The sequence below is a fragment of the Pseudophryne corroboree genome (genome assembly GCF_028390025.1).
Source record: "Pseudophryne corroboree isolate aPseCor3 chromosome 3 unlocalized genomic scaffold, aPseCor3.hap2 SUPER_3_unloc_3, whole genome shotgun sequence".
Taxonomy (NCBI): Eukaryota; Metazoa; Chordata; class Amphibia; order Anura; family Myobatrachidae; genus Pseudophryne; species Pseudophryne corroboree.
Window position 1 is genome coordinate 3,817,972 of NW_026967519.1, and position 21,917 is coordinate 3,839,888.

General features: G+C 48.2%; 1 protein-coding gene across 1 annotated transcript in view; it reads right to left on the bottom strand.

Annotated features, from left to right (window-relative positions):
* Nucleotides 1-21,917, bottom strand: part of LOC134983988 (oocyte zinc finger protein XlCOF6-like) — a 136,454-nt gene that overhangs the window by 79,488 nt on the left and 35,049 nt on the right. Inside the window, exon 6 of the mRNA XM_063949652.1 lies at nt 774-1,868. Within this exon, the coding sequence (XP_063805722.1) occupies nt 774-1,868 (1,095 nt within the window). The remainder of the gene's footprint in view (nt 1-773; nt 1,869-21,917) is intronic.

The window sequence follows — 21,917 nt, forward strand, 5'->3', positions numbered from 1 at the left end:
ACAAAATTATATCAAATAATTAAACAAATCTCATTTTATCCTGTGTATATCTAAGCTCCAGTGTGTTTTGCCTTTTTCCCTGATGCATTTCTCTTAAATTCTCAGTTGAATCGATCAACATATCGTCTAGTGTGTACTCCGGATGGGAACACATCCCTGGACTTCACAATGATTCCTGTAGCATAGAAGCTTACTGTCTGATGAACACACTGATCACCAGGCTTCTATAGAGAACAATTAATTTTAAAAAATGGAGACTTCCTTATTTCCAAAACTACACTTTTAATGTCCTCCAGCCATTCCCAGAGTCTTAAAAAGTGGGGTTTAATGATGTAATTGGGGATTACAGTAATGATATAATTACAGTATGTCAAGTCTCCTATTTTGGCCACCATCAGCACTTTGATGTATATGTTGAGGACAAGTCCCGGCTCTTCCTTAGCACTGAAGGGTTGATTAAAAAGAATGAACACATAATGTAATAATGTCCGTTTCCCATTATATCCGAAGCCCATTGTCAAGATTATTTATTAGAATGCTATTTAACAATGCAACCTTATTGTTGAGTGATACCTGTTCTAACTTTAGGTTGGTGACATATAGATTCATTATTTTAAAGTAGATGAAATGTAACTTATTAATACGCTGTATGCTTAAATATTTGACTTGCTTACTATAAAATATTGCTGTATCCCAGCTCAGGTAAATTGCTTATCTCGTGTGAATTCTCTGATGTGTAACAAGATCTATTTTCTGCGTAAAACATTTCCCACACTCAGAACATGCAAATGGTTTCTCACCTGTGTGAGTTCTCTGATGTGTAACAAGATTTGATTTCTGTAAAAAACATTTCTCACACTCAGAACATGGATATGGTTTCTCACCTGTGTGAGTTCTCTGATGTCTAACAAGAGCTGATGTGTGTGTAAAACATTTCCCACACTCAGAACACGTATATGGTCTCTCACCTGTATGAATTCTATGATGTCTAACAAGATGTGATTTCTTTATAAAACATTTCCCACACTCAGAACATGGAAAAGGCCTCTCACCTGTGTGAGTTCTCTGATGTTTAACAAGGGATGTTTTGTGTGTAAAACATTTCTCACACTCCGAACACGGAAATGGTTTCTCACCTGTGTGAGTTCTCTGATGTCTAACAACATTTGCTTTTTGCATAAAACATGTCCCACACTCAGAACATGGAAATAGTTTCTCACCTGTGTGACTTTTCTTATGTGTAAGAAGATTTGATTTTTGCGCAAAACATTTCCCACACTCAGAACACGTATATGGTTTCTCACCTGTGTGAGTTCTCTGATGTCTAACAAGATCTGATTTATGTGTAAAACATGTCCCACACTCAGAACATGGAAATAGTTTCTCACCTGTGTGACTTTTCTCATGTGTAAGAAGATATGATTTTTGCGCAAAACATTTCCCACACTCAAAACATGTATATGGTCTCTCACCTGTATGAATTCGATGATGTCTATCAAGATGTGATTTCTTTATAAAACATTTTCCACACTCAGAACATGGAAAAGGCCTCTCACCTGTGTGAGTTCTCTGATGTATAACAAGACTTGATTTCTGTGTAAAACATTTCCCACACTCAGAGCATGGATAAAATGTATCACCCATTTGAGCTGTACTATCTGTAGCTATATTTGAGGTATCAGGACAACTGTCATTATTATTATTAGAGGCATCAGATGATATATGTGAACTGTGATGTTCTGGATGTAAAGTTTGGGGATGAATGTTTTCTACAGGAGAACCTTCTGTGATGATGTTATCTTTAATGTCACAATCTGGAGGCAAAATGAGATATTCATCCAAGGCATTTCTGCTGCTGCTGTGTCCGTCTGTAGGAAATAAATGAATGGAAATAAAATAACTTATTTTACATTGAGGAACAGATTTTATGCCCCCCCCCCAAAATGGTTCATATTACTAAATAGTGAGTTCAAGATGGTCTGTAAACAATTTAAATTTGCAACCTACAGCTGTGTCCCATACACCGTTCCCTTCCTGCTTCATTTGGCGCACGATGCTTAGCATGGCTGAGACGCTGCACTGTGAGTAGGGATTAGATGGGTTCACAATTTTTGTTTTCCCAAAAGAATTCATATACAGTAGCATATCTTAAAAAAAAAAATCACTCTTTCAGAATCCATGTCATGGCCTATTGGGCCATACGGCTTAACTGGGGAAAGGTGTATTTGGACTAGGGATGAGCAGGTTCGGTTCTCTAAGAACTTGGAGATCTGACCCCAGAGCAGAGTCAGGCTCGGTTTTTCGCGCCTGACTCGGATCTGAAAATGAGGCAAAACGTCATCATCCTGCTGTCGGATCTCGCGGGTTTTGGATTCTTTATCGAAGCCGCGTGTTGCTGCCACTACCACTTCGGACTTGGAGCGTGCACAGTTAGGACGTGTTCCTTCTGACGCTGTAGTTAGGGAAGAGGGGCAGAAGAGAGCAGAGGAGTTGTTTGCAGGAGAGTTGAGTTAACCTGGGATGCTTGTGTAGGTGTGCTGTGTTAGGGCTCTGCATAGTAGTGCACTGCACATAGCATACTGTGGCTGTGTATAGGACCAGGTGTTGATCTCTGTCTATAAGGGGCTGTATGACTGTGTGTAGTCGTGTGTCACACTACCAGTAATGCCATACACTACTGCTATATATTCACTGTGTGTGATCCAGACCCAGAGCAAAGAATATATTAAATTTTCTATTGGTGCGTCACTCAGTGACTACCAGTACTGCGGCTGCCGTAGACTAATGCTATATATCCTGTGTGTGTGATCAAGAGCAAAATATATTTCTCTAACGTCCTAGTGGATGCTGGGGACTCCGTAAGGACCATGGGGAATAGACGGGCTCCGCAGGAGACTGGGCACTCTAAGAAAGATTTAGTACTACTGGTGTGCACTGGCTCCTCCCTCTATGCCCCTCCTCCAGACCTCAGTTTGAATCTGTGCCCGGCCAGAGCTGGGTGCTTTTAGTGGGCTCTACTGAGCTTGCTAATAAGAAAGTATTTTAGTTAGGTTTTTTATTTTCAGAGAGCTTCTGCTGGCAACAGACGCTCTGCTACGTGGGACTGAGGGGAGAGAAGCAAACCTACTCACTGCGGCTAGGTTGCGCTTCTTAGGCTACTGGACACCATTAGCTCCAGAGGGATCGAACACAGGACCTGACCTTGTCGTCCGCTCCCGGAGCCGCGCAGAGCCAGAAGACAGAAGCCGGCGGGTTGAAGCAAGAAGACGACCAAATCGGCGGCAGAAGACTCCTGTCTTCATACCAGGTAGCGCACAGCACTGCAGCTGTGCGCCATTGCGCCCACACTAACCCACACACTCCAGTCACTGTAGGGTGCAGGGGGGGGGGGGCGCCCTGGGCAGCAATTAAGTACCTCATGGCAAAAGCAGCATATATACAGTTGGACACTGTTATATGCATGAGCCCCCGCCATTATTTTACACAAAATCGCGGGACAGAAGCCCGCCACTGAAGGGGCGGGGCCTTCTTCCTCAGCACTCACCAGCGCCATTTTCTCTCCACAGCTCCGCTGAGAGGAAGCTCCCCAGGCTCTCCCCTGCAGATTCACGGTAGAAAGAGGGTACAAAAAAAGAGAGGGGGGGCACATACATTTAGGCGTATTGATCATATATACAGCAGCTACTGGGTAAACACTAAATTACTGTGTAATTCCTGGGTTATATAGCGCTGGGGTGTGTGCTGGCATACTCTTGCTCTGTCTCTCCAAAAGGCCTTGTGGGGGTCCTGTCCTCATTTAGAGCTTCCCCTGTGTGTGTGGTGTGTCGGTACGCGTGTGTCGACATGTTTGACGAAGAGGGCTATGTGGAGGCAGAGCAAGTGCAGATGACTGACGTGTCGCCACCTGCGGTGCCGTCACCTGATTGGATGGATATGTGGAAGGTGTTAAATGATAATGTAAACTCCTTACATAAAAGGTTTGATAAAGTTGATACCTTGGGGCAGTCAGGGTTGCAACCCATGCCTGATCCTACAGCGCAGAGGCCCTCAGGGTCTCCAAAGCGCCCACTATCCAAAATGGTTGACACAGATATCGACACGGATTCTGACTTCAGTGTCGATGACGATGATGCAAAATTGCAGCCTAAAATGAAAAAAAGCAAGAGGTGACTTTTCCCCCTTCACATGAGTTGAATGAATTATGTGAAAGAGCGAGGGATTCCCCCGATAAGAAAGTACTGATTTCCAAAGGGTTACTTATGGCGTACCCCTTCCCGCCAACGGACAGGATGCGCTGGGAATCCTCCCCTAGGGTAGATAAAGCTCTCTCACGCTTATCTAAGAAGGTGGCCCTGCCGTCACATGATACGGCCGCCCTAAAGGATCCTGCGGATAGAAAGCAGGAAAGTATCCTGAAATCTGTTTATACACATTCCGGTACTCTACTGAGGCCGGCAATTGCGTCGGCTTGGATGTGTAGTGCTGTAGCAGCATGGACAGATATTCTGTCTGAGGGAATGGATACCTTAGACAGGGATACCATTATGCTGACCCTGGGGCATATAAAAGACACTGTCCTATATATGAGGGATGCCCAGAGGGACATTTGCCTACTGGGCTCTAGAATTAATGCAATGTCAATTTCTGCCAGGAGGGTCCTGTGGACTCGGCCGTGGACAGGTGATGCCGACTCCAAGAAACACATGGAGGTGTTACCTTACAAGGGTGAGGAATTGTTTGGGGATGGTCTCTCGGACCTGGTTTCCACAGCTACTGCTGGGAAGTCAGACTTTTTGCCATATATCCCCTCACAACCTAAGAAAGCACCGTATTACCAAATGCAGTCCTTTCGCTCACAAAGAAGCAAGAAGGTCAGAGGTGCGTCCTTTCTTGCCAGAGGCAGGGGTAGAGGAAAAAAGCTGCACCTTGCAGCTAGTTCCCAGGAACAAAAGTCCTCCCCGGCTTCCACTAAATCCACCGCATGACGCTGGGGCTCCACGAGTGGAGCCAGGAGCGGTGCGGGCGCGTCTCCGACATTTCAGCCACCAGTGGGTTCGCTCACAGGTGGATCCCTGGGCTATACAGATTGTGTCTCAGGGATACAAGCTAGAATTCGAAGTGATGCCCCCTCACCGTTACCTCAAATCGGCACTGCCAGCTTCCTCCATAGAAAGGGAAGTAGTGTTAGCGGCAATTCACAAGCTATTTCTCCAGCAGGTGGTGGTAAAGGTTCCCCTTCTTCAACAGGGAAAGGGATACTATTCCACAATGTTTGTGGTACCGAAACCGAATGGTTCGGTCAGACCCATATTGAATTTAAAGTCCCTGAACATTTATCTGAAAAGATTCAAGTTCAAAATGGAATCGCTCAGAGCGGTCATTGCAAGCCTGGAAGAGGGGGATTTTATGGTGTCTCTGGACATCAAGGATGCTTACTTGCATGTCCCCATGTATCCACCTCATCAGGAGTACCTCAGATTTGTGGTACAGGACTGTCATTACCAATTCCAGACGTTGCCGTTTGGGCTCTCCACGGCACCGAGAATATTTACCAAGGTAATGGCGGAAATGATGGTGCTCCTTCGGAAGCAAGGAGTCACAATTATCCCATACTTGGATGATCTCCTCATAAAGGCGAGATCCAGAGAGCAGTTGCAGATCAGCGTAGCACACTCTCAGGAAGTGTTGCAGCAGCATGGCTGGATTCTGAATATCCCAAAGTCGCAGCTGATTCCTACGACGCGTCTGCCCTTTCTGGGCATGATTCTGGACACAGACCAGAAGAAGGTGTTTCTCCCGGCGGAGAAGGCTCAAGAACTAGTGACTCTAGTCAGAGACCTCTTAAAACCGAAACAGGTGTCGGTGCATCACTGCACGCGAGTCCTGGGAAAGATGGTGGCATCGTACGAAGCCATTCCCTTCGGCAGGTTCCATGCGAGGATCTTTCAATGGGATCTGTTGGACAAGTGGTCCAGATCGCATCTTCAGATGCATCGGCTGATCACCCTGTCCCCCAGGGCCAGGGTGTCTCTTCTGTGGTGGCTGCAGAGTGCTCACCTTCTCGAGGGCCGCAGGTTCGGCATACAGGACTGGGTCCTGGTGACCACGGATGCGAGCCTCCGAGGGTGGGGGGCAGTCACTCAGGGAAGAAACTTCCAAGGGTTGTGGTCAAGTTAGGAGGCTTGTCTGCACATAAATATCCTGGAACTAAGGGCCATATACAACGCCCTGAGTCAAGTGGAGCCCCTGCTTCGCAACCAACCGGTGCTGATTCAGTCAGACAACATCACCGCAGTGGCTCATGTAAACCGCCAGGGCGGCACAAGAAGCAGAGTCGCGATGGCGGAAGCCACCAGGATTCTTCGGTGGGCGGAGAATCACGTGCAAGCACTGTTCATTCCGGGAGTGGACAACTGGGAAGCGGACTTCCTCAGCAGAGAGCAGACACGACCTCCACCCGGGAGAGTGGGGACTTCATCACGAAGTCTTCGCTCAGATTACAAATCGATAGGAACTGCCACAGGTAGACATGATGGCGTCCCGTCTCAAGTGGACGCACTGGTAACACCGTGGGTGTTCCAGTCGGTCTATGTGTTTCCTCCTCTTCCTCTCATACCCAAGGTACTGAGAATCGTAAGACGAAGAGGAGTGAGAACAATACTAATTGTTCCCGATTGGCCAAGAAGGCCTTGGTACCCGGAACTGCAAGAAATGCTCACAGAGGACCCGTGGCCTCTACCTCTCAGACAGGACCTGTTGCAACAGGGACCCTGTCTGTTCCAAAACTTACCGCGGCTGCGTTTGACGGCATGGCGGTTGAACGCAGGATCCTAGCGGAAAAAGGCATTCTGGAGGAAGTTATTCCTACGCTGATAAAGGCTAGGAAGGACGTGACAGCAAAGCATTATCACCGTATATGGCAAAAATATGTTGCTTGGTGTGAGGCCAGGAAGGCCCCTACAGAGGAATTCCAGCTGGGCCGGTTCCTGCACTTCCTACAGTCTGGAGTGACTATGGGCCTAAAATTAGGGTCCATAAAGGTCCAGATTTCGGCCCTATCCATTTTCTTTCAGAAAGAACTGGCTTCACTGCCTGAGGTTCAGACGTTTGTTAAGGGAGTGCTGCATATTCAGCCCCCTTTTGTGCCACCAGTGGCACCTTGGGATCTTAACGTGGTGTTGAGTTTCCTGAAATCTCACTGGTTTGAGCCACTTAAGACCGTGGAGCTAAAGTATCTCACGTGGAAAGTGGTCACTTCAGCTAGGCGTGTGTCAGAATTGGCGGCTTTGTCATGTAAAAGCCCCTATCTGGTTTTCCATATGAACAGGGCAGAATTGCGTACTCGGCCACAATTTCTGCCGAAGGTGGTATCCTCTTTTCATTTGAACCAACCCATTGTGGTGTCTGCGGCTACTCGTGACTTGGAGGACTCCAAGTTGCTTGATGTAGTCAGGGCTTTGAAGATCTATGTAGCCAGGACGGCTGGAGTCAGGAAGACTGACTCGCTGTTTATCCTGTATGCATCCAACAAGTTGGGTGCTCCTGCTTCAAAGCAAACCATTGCTCGCTGGATCTGTGGCACGATTCAGCAGGCTCATTCTGCGGCGGGATTGCCGCATCCAAAATCTGTAAAACCCATTCCACAAGGAAGGTGGGCTCTTCTTGGGCGGCTGCCCGAGGGGTCTCGGCATTACAGCTTTGCCGAGCGGCTACTTGGTCGGGTTCAAACACATTTGCAAAATTCTACAAGTTTGATACCCTGGCTGAGGAGGACCTTGTATTTGGCCATTCGGTGCTGCAGAGTCATCCGCACTCTCCCGCCAGTTTGGGAGCTTTGGTATAATCCCCATGGTCCTTACGGAGTCCCCAGCATCCACTAGGACGTTAGAGAAAATAAGATTTTACTCACCGGTAAATCTATTTCTCGTAGTCTGTAGTGGATGCTGGGCGCCCGTCCCAAGTGCGGACTTTCTGCAATACGTGTATATAGTTATTGCTTAATAAAGGGTTATGTTATGGGGCATCCGTTGAGTGATGCTCGTTTGTTGTTCATACTGTTAACTGGATATGTATCACAAGTTGTACGGTGTGATTGGTGTGGCTGGTATGAGTCTTACCCTGGATTCCAAAATCCTTTCCTTATAATGTCAGCTCTTCCGGGCACAGTTTCCTTAACTGAGGTCTGGAGGAGGGGCATAGAGGGAGGAGCCAGTGCACACCAGGTAGTACTAAATCTTTCTTTAGAGTGCCCAGTCTCCTGCGGAGCCCGTCTATTCCCCATGGTCCTTACAGAGTCCCCAGCATCCACTACGGACTACGAGAAATAGATTTACCGGTGAGTAAAATCTTATTATTTCTATTGGTGCGTCACTCAGGGAGTGCTAGTACTGCTGTACACTAATGCTATATAGCCTGTGTGTGTGATCCAGAGCAAAAGATATATTTCTACTGGTGCGTCACTCAGTGACTACTAGTACTGCGGCTGCCGTACACTAATGCTATATATCCTGTGTGTGAGATCCAGAGCAAAATAAATATTTCTCTAACGTCCTAGAGGATGCTGGGACTCCGTAAGGACCATGGGGATAGACGGGCTCTGCAGGAGACATGGGCACTTTAAGAAAGACTTTGGATCTGGGTGTGCACTGGCTCCTCCCTTTATGCCCCTCCTCCAGTTTGATACTGTGCCTAGTGGAGACTGGGTGCTTTCAGGGAGCTCTCCTGAGTTTCCTGTAAAAGAAAGTATTTTAGTTAGGTTTTTTATTTTCTGGGAGCCTGCTGGCAACAGGCTCCCTGCATCGAGGGACTGAGGAGAGAGAAACAGACCCACTTCTCTGAGTTTCAGGGCTCTGTTTCTTAGGCTACTGGACACCATTAGCTCCAGAGGGATCGGTACGCAGGTCTCACCCTCGCCGTCCGTCCCAGAGCCGCAGCGCCGTCCTCCTCGCAGAGTCGGAAGAGAGAAGCCGGGTGAGTATGTGAGGAAAAGACTTCAGAGGCGGCAGAAGACACCTTGATCTTCATAGAGGTAACGCACAGCAGTGAAGATGTGCGCCATTGCTCCCATTCACCTCACACACATCGGTCACTGTTAGGGTGCAGGGCGCAGGATGGGGGGGGGGGGGGGCGCCCTGGACAGCAATAAACACTTCCTGTGGCAAATACACATATATACATCTACAGCTGGGCACTGTACATGTATAAAAAGAGCCCCCGCCATGTTATTAAGAAATTTGTGTGGGACAGAATCCTGCCGCCGAGGGGGCGGGGCTTCTCCCTCAGCACTCACCAGCGCCATTTTTCTCCACAGCACCGCTGAGAGGAAGCTCCCCGGACTCTCCCCTGCTTAACACACGGTGAAAGAGGGTTTTAAAGTAGAGGGGGGGGCACATAATTGGCGCATATACATGCTACAAAAGCGCTACTGGGTAAACATTCTGTGTTTTTTACTGGGTCATATAGCGCTGGGGTGTGTGCTGGCATACTCTCTCTCTGTCTCTCCAAAGGGCCTGGTGGGGAACCTGTCTTCAGAAAAGAGCTTCCCTGTGTGTGTGTGGTGTGTCGGTACGCGTGTGTCGACATGTCTGAGGTTGAAGGCTCACCTAAGGAGGAGTGGGAGTGTATGAATATTAGGTCTCCGTTGGCAGCGCCGACACCTGACTGGATGGATATGTGGAATGTTTTAAGTGCTAATGTTAATTTATTGCACAAAAGATTAGACAAAGCTGAAGCTAGGATACAGTCAGGGAGTCAACCCATGTCTGTCCCAATGTCGCCGGGACCTTCGGGGTCTCAGAAGCGCCCACTATCCCAAATAGTTGACACAGATACCGACACGGATTCAGACTCCAGTGTCGACAACGATGATGCAAAATTGCAGCCAAGGGTGGCTAAATGTATTCGATATATGATTATCGCAATTAAAGATGTTTTGCATATCACTGAGGAACCCCCTGTCCCTGACACGAGGGTACACATGTATAAGGGAAAGAAACCTGAGGTCACCTTTCCCTCTTCACATGAGCTGAACGAATTAAGCGAAAAAGCTTGGGAAACTCCAGACAAAAAAACTGCAGATTCCCAAAAGGATTCTTATGGCGTATCCTTCCCCGTCACAGGACAGAATACGGTGGGAATCCTCCCCTAGGGTAGACAAAGCTTTGAGGCGCTTATCAAAAGAGATAGCGCTCCCATCCCAAGATACGGCTACCCTCAAGGATCCTGCTGGTACGTTACTCAGACCGGCACTTGCGTCGGCCTGGGTTTGTAGTGCTGTACCAGCATGGACAGATTCCTAATCAGCGGATATTGAGACCCTTGATAAGGATACCATTTTAATGACCCTAGGGCATATAAAAGATGCTGTCTTATATATGAGGGATGCTCAAAGAGACATTAGTTTACTGGGTTCCAGAATAAACGCTATGTCTATTTCTGCTAGGCGAGTCTTATGGACCCGACAGTGGACAGGTGATGCCGACTCAAAGAGGCATATGGAGTTTTTGCCTTACAAGGGTGAGGAATTGTTTGGAGAGGGCCTCTCGTACCTCATCTCCACAGCTACGGCAGGTAAATCAAATTTTTTGCCTTATATTCCCTCACAATCTAAGAAAGCGCCTCATTATCAAATGCAGTCCTTTCGTTCAAATAAAAGCAAAAGAGTACATGGATCGTCCTTTCTTGCCAGGGGTAAGGGCAGAGGAAAAAAGCTGCACAACACAGCTAGTTCCCAGGAACAGAAGTCCTCCCCGGCCTCTGCAAAATCCACTGCATGACGCTGGGGCCCCCCTGAGGGAGTCCGCTCCAGTCGGGGCACGTCTTCGACTTTTCAGCCACATCTGGGTTCACTCACAGGTGGATCCCTGGGCAATAGAAATTGTTTCCCAGGGATACAAGCTGGAATTCAAAGAGGTGCCTCCTCGCCGGTTTTTCAAATCGGCGCTACCAACTTCTCCCCTGGAAAGGGAGATAGTGTTACATGCGATTCACAAATTGTGTCTTCAACAAGTGGTGGCCGAGGTTCCCCTGCTTCAGAGAGGGAAGGGGTACTACTCAACCCTGTTTGTGGTCCCGAAACCGGACGGTTCGGTCAGACCCATTTTGAATTTAAAATCCCTGAACCTTTACTTAAAACGGTTCAAGTTCAAGATGGAATCGCTCAGAGCAGTCATCGCCAGCCTGGAAAGGGGGGATTTTATGGTATCGCTGGACATAAAGGATGCATACCTGCATGTTCCCATATATCCTCCTCATCAGGCGTACCTGAGATTTGCGATACAGGATTGTCATTACCAATTTCAGACGTTGCCATTTGTGCTTTCCACGGCCCAGAGAATTTTCACCAAGGTAATGGCGGAAATGATGGTGCTCCTGCGCAAGCAGGGTGTCACAATTATCCCGTACTTGGACGATCTCCTCATAAAAGCAAGATCTCGGGAGAAGTTGCTGGACAGCGTGTCTCTGTCCGTGAGGACGTTGCAGATGCACGGCTGGATTCTCAATTTACCGAAATCCCAGCTAGTACCTGCAACGCGTCTGACCTTTTTGGGCCTGATTCTAGACACAGACCAAAAAAGAGTTTTTCTTCCGGTGGAGAAGGCTCAGGAGCTCATAGCCCTGGTCAGGAACCTTTTAAAGCCAAAAAAGGTTTCGGTGCATCATTGCACAAAGGTTCTGGGGAAGATGGTGGCTTCATATGAGGCCATCCCCTTCGGCAGGTTCCATGCGAGGACTTTCCAATGGGACCTATTGGACAAATGGTCCAGGTCCCCTGGTCCGTCTCCTGCCGCACCAAACAAAAAAACTGAATTGCCTGAGCCAGGAGGCGGGGATATAGGGGACTGGCCCGGTGCATTCTGGGAGGCCGTAAGCTTTGATCGTTTGGTGCCAATCCGCTGTCGCCACATCATATCCCAATGTTATCCTGTGGATAACCTGCGGACCCTGCCGGAGAATTCTGGAAGTTCTAAACTTAGTAGCATCATAATGCTTAGCAGCGCACCAGGAGAAGTAAGGGTGTCACACACACACACTCTCTCTCTCTATATATATATATATATATATATAATCAAGAATTTACTTACCGATAATTCTATTTCTCGTAGTCCGTAGTGGATGCTGGGGACTCCGTAAGGACCATGGGGAATAGCGGCTCCGCAGGAGACTGGGCACAAAAGTAAAGCTTTAGAACTACCTGGTGTGCACTGGCTCCTCCCCCTATGACCCTCCTCCAAGCCTCAGTTAGGATACTGTGCCCGGACGAGCGTACACAATAAGGAAGGATTTTGAATCACGGGTAAGACTCATACCAGCCACACCAATCACACCGTATAACTTGTGATCTAAACCCAGTTAACAGCATGATAACAGAGGAGCCTCTAGAAAAGATGGCTCACTACAGCAATAACCCGATTTTTTGGTAACAATAACTATGTACCAGTATTGCAGACAATCCGCACTTGGGATGGGCGCCCAGCATCCACTACGGACTACGAGAAATAGAATTATCGGTAAGTAAATTCTTATTTTCTCTAACGTCCTAAGTGGATGCTGGGGACTCCGTAAGGACCATGGGGATTATACCAAAGCTCCCAAACGGGCGGGAGAGTGCGGATGACTCTGCAGCACCAAATGAGAGAACTCCAGGTCCTCCTCAGCCAGGGTATCAATTTTGTAGAATTTTACAAACGTATTTGCTCCTGACCAAGTAGCTGCTCGGCAAAGTTGTAAAGCCGAGACCCCTCGGGCAGCCGCCCAAGATGAGCCCACCTTCCTTGTGGAGTGGGCATTTACAGATTTTTGGCTGTGGCAGGCCTGCCACAGAATGTGCAAGCTGAATTGTACTACAAATCCAACGAGCAATAGTCTGCTTAGAAGCAGGAGCACCCAGCTTGTTGGGTGCATACAGGATAAACAGCGAGTCAGATTTTCTGACTCCAGCCGTCCTGGAAACATATATTTTCAGGGCCCTGACAACGTCTAGCAACTTGGAGTCCTCCAAGTCCCTAGTAGCCGCAGGCACCACAATAGGTTGGTTCAGGTGAAACGCTGAAACCACCTTAGGGAGAAACTGAGGACGAGTCCTCAATTCCGCCCTGTCCGAATGGAAAATCAGATAAGGGCTTTTACAGGATAAAGCCGCCAATTCTGACACGCGCCTGGCCCAGGCCAGGGCCAACAGCATGACCACTTTCCATGTGAGATATTTTAACTCCACAGATTTAAGTGGTTCAAACCAATGTAACTTTTGGAACCCAAAAACTACATTGAGATCCCAAAGTGCCACTGGAGGCACAAAAGGAGGCTGTATATGCAGTACCCCTTTTACAAACGTCTGAACTTCAGGGACTGAAGCTAGTTCTTTTTGGAAGAAAATTGACAGGGCCGAAATTTGAACCTTAATGGACCCCAATTTCAGGCCCATAGACACTCCTGTTTGCAGGAAATGTAGGAATCGACCCAGTTGAATTTCCTCCGTCGGGCCTTACTGGCCTCGCACCACGCAACATATTTTCGCCAAATGCGGTGATAATGTTTTGCGGTTACATCCTTCCTGGCTTTGATCAGGATAGGGATGACTTCATCCGGAATGCCTTTTTTCCTTCAGGATCCGGCATTCAACCGCCATGCCGTCAAACGCAGCCGCGGTAAGTCTTGGAACAGACAGGGTCCTTGCTGGAGCAGGTCCCTTCTTAGAGGTAGAGGCCACGGATCCTCCGTGAGCATCTCTTGAAGTTCCGGTTACCAAGTCCTTCTTGGCCAATCCGGAGCCACGAATATAGTGCTTACTCCTCTCCATCTTATCAATCTCAGTACCTTGGGTATGAGAGGCAGAGGAGGGAACACATACACTGACTGGTACACCCACGGTGTTACCAGAGCGTCTACAGCTATTGCCTGAGGGTCCCTTGACCTGGCGCAATACCTGTCGAGTTTTTCCCAACAGTTTATAATCATGTGGAAGACTTCTGGGTGAAGTCTCCACTCTCCCGGGTGGAGGTCGTGTCTGCTGAGGAAGTCTGCTTCCCAGTTGTCCACTCCCGGAATGAATACTGCTGACAGTGCTATCACATGATTTTCCGCCCAGCGAAGAATCCTTGCAGCTTCTGCCATTGCCCTCCTGCTTCTTGTGCCACCCTGTCTGTTTACGTGGGTGACTGCCGTGATGTTGTCCGACTGGATCAACACCGGCTGACCTTGAAGCAGAGGTCTTGCTAAGCTTAGAGCATTGTAAATGGCCCTTAGCTTCAGGATATTTATGTGAAGTGATGTCTCCAGGCTTGACCATAAGCCCTGGAAATTCCTTCCCTGTGTGACTGCTCCCCAGCCTCGCAGGCTGGCATCCGTGGTCACCAGGACCCAGTCCTGAATGCCGAATCTGCGGCCCTCTAGAAGATGAGCACTCTGCAACCACCACAGGAGGGACACCCTTGTCCTTGGTGACAGGGTTATCCGCTGATGCATCTGAAGATGCGACCCGGACCATTTGTCCAGCAGGTCCCACTGGAAAGTTCTTGCGTGGAATCTGCCGAATGGGATTGCTTCGTAGGAAGCCACCATTTTACCCAGAACCCTTGTGCATTGATGCACTGAGAGTTGGCTCGGTTTTAGGAGGTTCCTGACTAGCTCGGATAACTCCCTGGCTTTCTCCTCCGGGAGAAACACCTTTTTCTGGACTGTGTCCAGGATCATCCCTAGGAACAGAAGACGAGTCGTCGGAACCAGCTGCGATTTTGGAATATTGAGAATCCAATCGTGCTGCCGCAACACTACCTGAGATAGTGCTACACCGACCTCCAACTGTTCCCTGGATCTTACCCTTATCAGGGAATCGTCCAAGTAAGGGATAACTAAAACTCCCTTCCTTCGAAGGAATATCATCATTTCGGCCATTACCTTGGTAAAGACCCGGGGTGCCGTGGACCATCCATACGGCAGCGTCTGAACCGATAGTGACAGTTCTGTACCATAAACCTGAGGTACCCTTGGTGAGAAGGGTAAATTGGGACATGAAGGTAAGCATCCTTGATGTCCCGAGACATCATGTAGTCCCCTTCTTCCAGGTTCGCAATCACTGCTCTGAGTGACTCAATCTTGAATTTGAACCTCTGTATGTAAGTGTTCAAAGATTTTAGATTTAGAATCGGTCTCACCGAGCCGTCCGGCTTCGGTACCACAACAGTGTGGAATAATACCCCGTTCCCTGTTGCAGGAGGGGTACCTTGATTATCACCTGCTGGGAATACAGCTTGTGAATGGCTTCCAAAACGGTCTCCCTGTCAGAAGGAGACATCGGTAAAGCCGACTTTAGGAAACGGCGAGGGGGAGACGTCTCGAATTCCAATTTGTACCCCTGAGATATCACCTGAAGGATCCAGGGGTCTACTTGCGAGTGAGCCCACTGCGCGCTGAAATTCATTGAGACGGGCCCCCCACCGTGCCCGATTCTGCTTGTAAAGCCCCAGCGTCATACTGAGGGCTTGGCAGAGGCGGGAGAGGGTTTCTGTTCCTGGGAACTGGCTGATTTCTGCAGCCTTTTTCCTCTCCCTCTGTCACGGGGCAGAAATGAGGAACCTTTTGCCCGCTTGTCCACGAAAAGACTGCGCCTGATAATACGGCGTCTTCTCATGTTGAGAGGCGACCTGGGGTACAAACGTGGATTTCCCAGCTGTTGCCGTGGCCACCAGGTCTGAAAGACCGACCCCAAATAACTCCTCCCCTTAATAAGGCAATACTTCCAAATGCCGTTTGGAATCCGCATCACCTGACCACTGTCGTGTCCATAACCCTCTACTGGTAGAAATGGACAACGCACTTAGACTTGATGCCAGTCGGCAAATATTCCGCTGTGCATCACGCATATATAGAAATGCATCTTTCAAATGCTCTATAGGCAATAATATACTGTCCCTATCTAGGGTATCAATATTTTCAGTCAGGGAATCCGACCACGCCAACCCAGCACTGCACATCCAGGCTGAGGCGATTGCTGGTCGCAGTATAACACCAGTATGTGTGTAAATACATTTTAGGATACCCTCCTGCTTTCTATCAGCAGGATCCTTAAGGGCGGCCATCTCGGAGAGGGTAGAGCCCTTGTTCTTACAAGCGTGTGAGCGCTTTATCCACCCTAGGGGGTGTTTCCCAACGCACCCTAACCTTTGGCGGGAAAGGATATAATGCCAATAACATTTTAGAAATTATCAGTTGTTATCGGGGGAAACCCACGCATCATCACACACCTCATTTAATTTCTCAGATTCAGGAAAACTACAGGTAGTTTTTCCTCACCGAACATAATACCCCTTTTTGGTGGTACTCGTATTATCAGAAATGTGTAAAACATTTTTCATTGCCTCAATCATGTAACGTGTGGCCCTACTGGAAGTCACATTTGTCTCTTCACCGTCGACACTGGAGTCAGTATCCGTGTCGGCGTCTATATCTGCCATCTGAGGTAACGGGCGCTTTAGAGCCCCTGACGGCCTATGAGACGTCTGGACAGGCACAAGCTGAGTAGCCGGCTGTCTCATGTCAACCACTGTCTTTTATACAGAGCTGACACTGTCACGTAATTCCTTCCAACAGTTCATCCACTCAGGTGTCGACCCCCTAGGGGGTGACATCACTATTACAGGCAATCTGCTCCGTCTCCACATCATTTTTCTCCTCATACATGTCGACACAAATGTACCGACACAGCACACACACAGGGAATGCTCTGATAGAGAACAGGACCCCACTAGCCCTTTGGGGAGACAGAGGGAGAGTTTGCCAGCACACACCAGAGCGCTATATATATATATACAGGGATAACCTTATATAAGTGTTTTTCCCCTTATAGCTGCTGTATTGTTAATACTGCGCCTAATTAGTGCCCCCCTCTCTTTTTTAACCCTTTCTGTAGTGTAGTGACTGCAGGGGAGAGCCAGGGGAGCTTCCTTCCAACTGAGCTGTGAGGGAAAACGGCGCCAGTGTGCTGAGGAGATAGGCTCCGCCCCTTTTTCGCGGACTTTTCTCCTGCTTTTTTATGGATTCTGGCAGGGGTTAAAATTCATCCATATAGCCCTGGGGGCTATATGTGATGTATTTTCGCCAGCCAAGGTGTTTTTATTGCTGCTCAGGGCGCCCCCCCCTAGCGCCCTGCACCCTCAGTGACCGAAGTGTGCTGAGGAGCAATGGCGCACAGCTGCAGTGCTGTGCGCTACCTTGGTGAAGACAGGACGTCTTCTGCCGCCGATTTTCCGGACCTCTTCTGTCTTCTGGCTCTGTAAGGGGGCCGGCGGCGCGGCTCTGGGACCCATCCATGGCTGGGCCTGTGATCGTCCCTCTGGAGCTAATGTCCAGTAGCCTAAGAAGCCCAATCCACTCTGCACGCAGGTGAGTTCGCTTCTTCTCCCCTTAGTCCCTCGATGCAGTGAGCCTGTTGCCAGCAGGTCTCACTGAAAATAAAAAACCTAAAACTAAACTTTTCACTAAGCAGCTCAGGAGAGCCACCTAGTGTGCACCCTTCTCGTTCGGGCACAAAAATCTAACTGAGGCTTGGAGGAGGGTCATAGGGGGAGGAGCCAGTGCACACCAGGTAGTTCTAAAGCTTTACTTTTGTGCCCAGTCTCCTGCGGAGCCGCTATTCCCCATGGTCCTTACGGAGTCCCCAGCATCCACTTAGGACGTTAGAGAAATATATATAGTAAATACATGCAGAAGCCAGTTTACGGGCCTTAAGCATAGTCTGAATGACAGCCTCTGAAATTCCTTTGGACCTCAGGATTGATGCTTTAAGAGTCACACCGTCAAAGACAGCTGGGCCTAGTCTGGATGGAAACATGGACCTTGCAATAGAAGGTCCCATCACAAAAAGTGGAAGGGGTCGCTCTGCTGAGAGGCCCTGGAGATCTGAGAACCAGTGCCGTCTGGGCCATTCTGGAGCTATTAGAATGAGTTTTCCTCCTTCTTGTTTGAACTTCTGTAGCACTTGAGGTAGAAGAGATACCGGAGGGAAGATGTAAGGTAGACGAAAGGTCCATGGGATCGACAATGTGTCCATGAACGCAGCCTGGGATCCCTGGTTCACAATCCAAAGACCAGAACCTTGTGATTGTGTCCACGTCTGGTAGACCCCATTTGTCCACCTGGAGTTGAAAGATCTCTGGATGAAGGGTCCACTCTCCGGTGTGAACATCCTGGCGACGGAGAAAGTCTGCCTCCCAGTTTAGCACACCCGGAATGAACACCGCCGATATGACGTGCGGTCCATCGCAGAATTTTGGAAACGTCTAGCATCCCCAACTGGCTGTGAGTGCCGCCCTGATGATTGATATAAGCCACCGTGGTGACATTGTCTGACTGAACCTGAACTGGTCTGACCTGTAGAAGGGGATGGGCTAGGGTCAATGCATTGAATACCGCTCTCAACTCCAGCACATTGATTGGCAAGAGGATTCTTCCCTGGTCCATCATTCCTAAAATGAATGCTGCACTGTCACTGTTCCCCAGCCCCGGAGACTGGCGTCTGTTGTCAGCAGGACCCAGAAGGGACGGCCCTTGCTCAGTTACTGGTCCTGAAGCCACCCGGAACAGCGACAGGCGAAACTCCTTCGTCAAAGAGACCATTTAAGATCTGATCCGATGAGGGTGGCCGTTCCACTTGTAGAGGATCAGACATTGTACAAGGCGGGAGTGAAACTGAGCGTTCTCGACCATGTCTAAAGATGACACCATCAGGTAGAGAATTTGCATAACAGAGTGTACCGACACCAGAGGACGGTGAATGAAGTGAAGTATTCTGTTCTGTAGTTTCAGAACCTTGTCTGGTGATAGGTACAGTCATTGACGGTTAAGCTAGGTACACACTGTCAGATTTTAATTGGTCTGCCTGACAATCGCCCAGTTTTTCAGGAAATTATAGGCACCAATATCTGAGATACACAATAATAAATTTTATTTTTAAAGTTACCAAATTTTCTGCCACATCACCCTGCATTTGCATATGTCCGTCCACAAGGAGAATGATGTAGTGAGAGGAAAACATAGGAAATATGGGCAGATTATTGAGAACGCACACATAATGCTCAATATCTGGAGATTGTGGCAGATAAATAAGTTATGGTAAGAACTTACCATTGATAACGGTATTTCTCCTAAGTCCACAGGATAACATTGGGATATGATGAAGCGACAGCGGATTTGCACCAATTGGTCAAAGCTTTCCGGACTCCCAGCATGCAATGGACCTGTCCATATATCCCCGCCTCCTGGATCAGACAAATCAGTTTTTTTCCCAAAGCTTAAGGCAGGAGCATCATAGATAGCCTAATCAGGCGAAATGAACACACATGCATACCCTTCCGTACAAGAAGGAAGAGGTTAGTGAGTTAAAGGATCCTCAAATCAGGTGTGTCAGGGTGGGATACCCGTGGATCCTGTTATCAACTGTAAGTTCTTACCATAATGTATATTTCTCCAACAGGGTCCACAGGTTATCCACAGGATAACAATGGGATTTCCCAAAGCAATTTAGTGGTGGGGACATTCCTGAAAGGACAGGAGAACCTTACGCCCAAATTCAGCGTCATGAGACGCAAAGGTATCCACGGCATAATGTCTAATGAATGTGTTAATGGAAGACCATGTAGCTGCCTTACATATCTGTTCTGCTGAAGCACCACGTTGTGCTGGCCATGATGGACATACCTTACGAGCAAACATAGCAGAGACATTATCCGGAACAGGGAGATCGGCGTAAGAAAATGCTTCTTAAATAGTCATCCGAAGGCACATCGCCAGTGTCTGCTTATCAGCAGGCCACCCTCTCTTGTGAAATTCGTAGAGAATGAAGAGAGAATCTGTCTTTCGGATGGCACTGGTACGATCCAAGTAGATCCTTAAGGCACGGACCACATCCAGCGATGCATCTCCTGCAGAAAGGCCTGGTTCCTGGAAAGCCGGGACTACAATTTCCTCATTAAGGTGAAATTTAGATACCACCTTGGGAAGATACCCAGATTTAGTTCTGAGAACCACTCTATCTGGATAAAAGATCAGAAACGGAGGACAAAATAACAATGCCCCTAAATCTGATACTCTTCAAGCTGACGCCACGGCCAGTAGAAAGAGAACTTTAGCTGTCAACCATTTAAGATCCACTTTATTAAGTGGTTCAAATGGGGCAACTTGAAGGGCCTTTAGGACTAAACTTAAGTCCCAATGCACTCTAGGAGGAACAAAAGGAGGTTGAATGTGTAGCATTCCCTGGGAAAAAGTATGCACATCCTGTAAATTGGCAATTTTCTTTTGGAACCATACAGTCAATGCTGACACTTGCACTCTCAAGGAAGCCACTTTCAAACCGTTATCCATTCCTGCCTGAAGGAATGCTAAGACCCTGGAAACTCTGAAATACCTAAGGTCCATTTTCCGTTCACTGCACCAATGAATACAGGTTTGCCATATTCGGTGATAAATTCGAGCTGAGGAAGGTTTCCTTGCTCTGAGCATTGTTTGAATTACCTGTTGTGAGAATCCTCTTGACTTCAGGATAGATGTCTCAAGAGCCACGCCGTCAAAGACAGTCGATCCAGATGTCTGTGATAACAAGGACCCTGCGTCAGTAGATCTGGACTTTGAGGGAGCAGGAATGGAGCATCCATCCACATTTTCTGCAGATCTTTGTACCAATGTCTTCTGGGCCAAGCCGGAGCTATTAGTATCACGGAACCTTTCCCTTTCTCACCACCCTGGGTAATAAGGCGATTGGAGGAAACACGTAGGCCAGATGTAAGTCCCATCTCACACACAGGGCATCCACAAAGATCGCTCTGGTATCCTTTGTTCTTAACCCGTATGCGAGAACTTTGTTGTTCTGACGGGACGCCATGAGATCTATCTCTGGCAACCCCACTAGAGTCTGGAAGACCTCCAGGTGAAGAGCCTATTCGCTTGCCTGAATGGCGTGTCGAATGAGAAAATCCGCTTCCCAGTTTAGGACTCCCGGAACGAATACTGCGGACAAGGCTGGATGATGAAGTTCTGCCCACTTTAGTGTGTGACTTATCTCCTTCATTGTTTTTTTAACTGCGAGTTCCTCCCTGATGGTTGAGGTACTCTACTGCCTTCGCATTGTCCGAGCGGATCTGAACTGGTTTTCCCAGAAGAATGTCCTTTGACTCAATCAGTGCCATGTATATAGCCCGAAGTTCCAATATATTTATTGGCAGGCAACCTTCTTCCTTGGTCCATTGCCCCTGGAAACAAAACCTTCCTGACACTGCTCCCCAGCCCTATAGACTGGCATCTGTTGTTAGAATTTCCCAATCTGATATCCAAAATGGTCTCCCTTTGTCCAGATGGGATTTCTATAGCCACCAGGCCAACGACCACCTTACTTCCACCGTAAGGACCATAGTCTGCGTTTTTATTGTAATGAAAACCATTACATTTGGCAAGGATCAAATACTGCAAAGGCCTCGAATGGAACTGAGCATACTCCATGTTGAATGCTGACACTATCAATCCCATCACACGCATTGCTGCGTGAATGGATACCCTTTGAATGTGTAGCAGCTCCTGAATCCCTGACTGAACTTTGGATATCTTGTTCAGAGGTAAAAATACTCTTTGAAGGCTTGAATCCAGTACAGCCCCCAAGTTAGTCATTCGCTGTGTCGGAACCAGAGACGATTTCGCCCAATTTATGAGCCACCCGTGCTTCTGAAAACACGTTATTGTCTGCTGCAGATGACATAAGAGCAATTCCTGTGACTGTGCCAGGATTAAAAGATCGTTGCGATATGGAAAAATTCTTATCCCCTGCTGGCGGAGATATGCTGTCATTACTACCATCATTTTGGTAAATACTCTGGGAGCTGTGGCTAACCCAAAAGGTAGGGTCTGGAACTGAAAATGCTGTTGGAGGATAG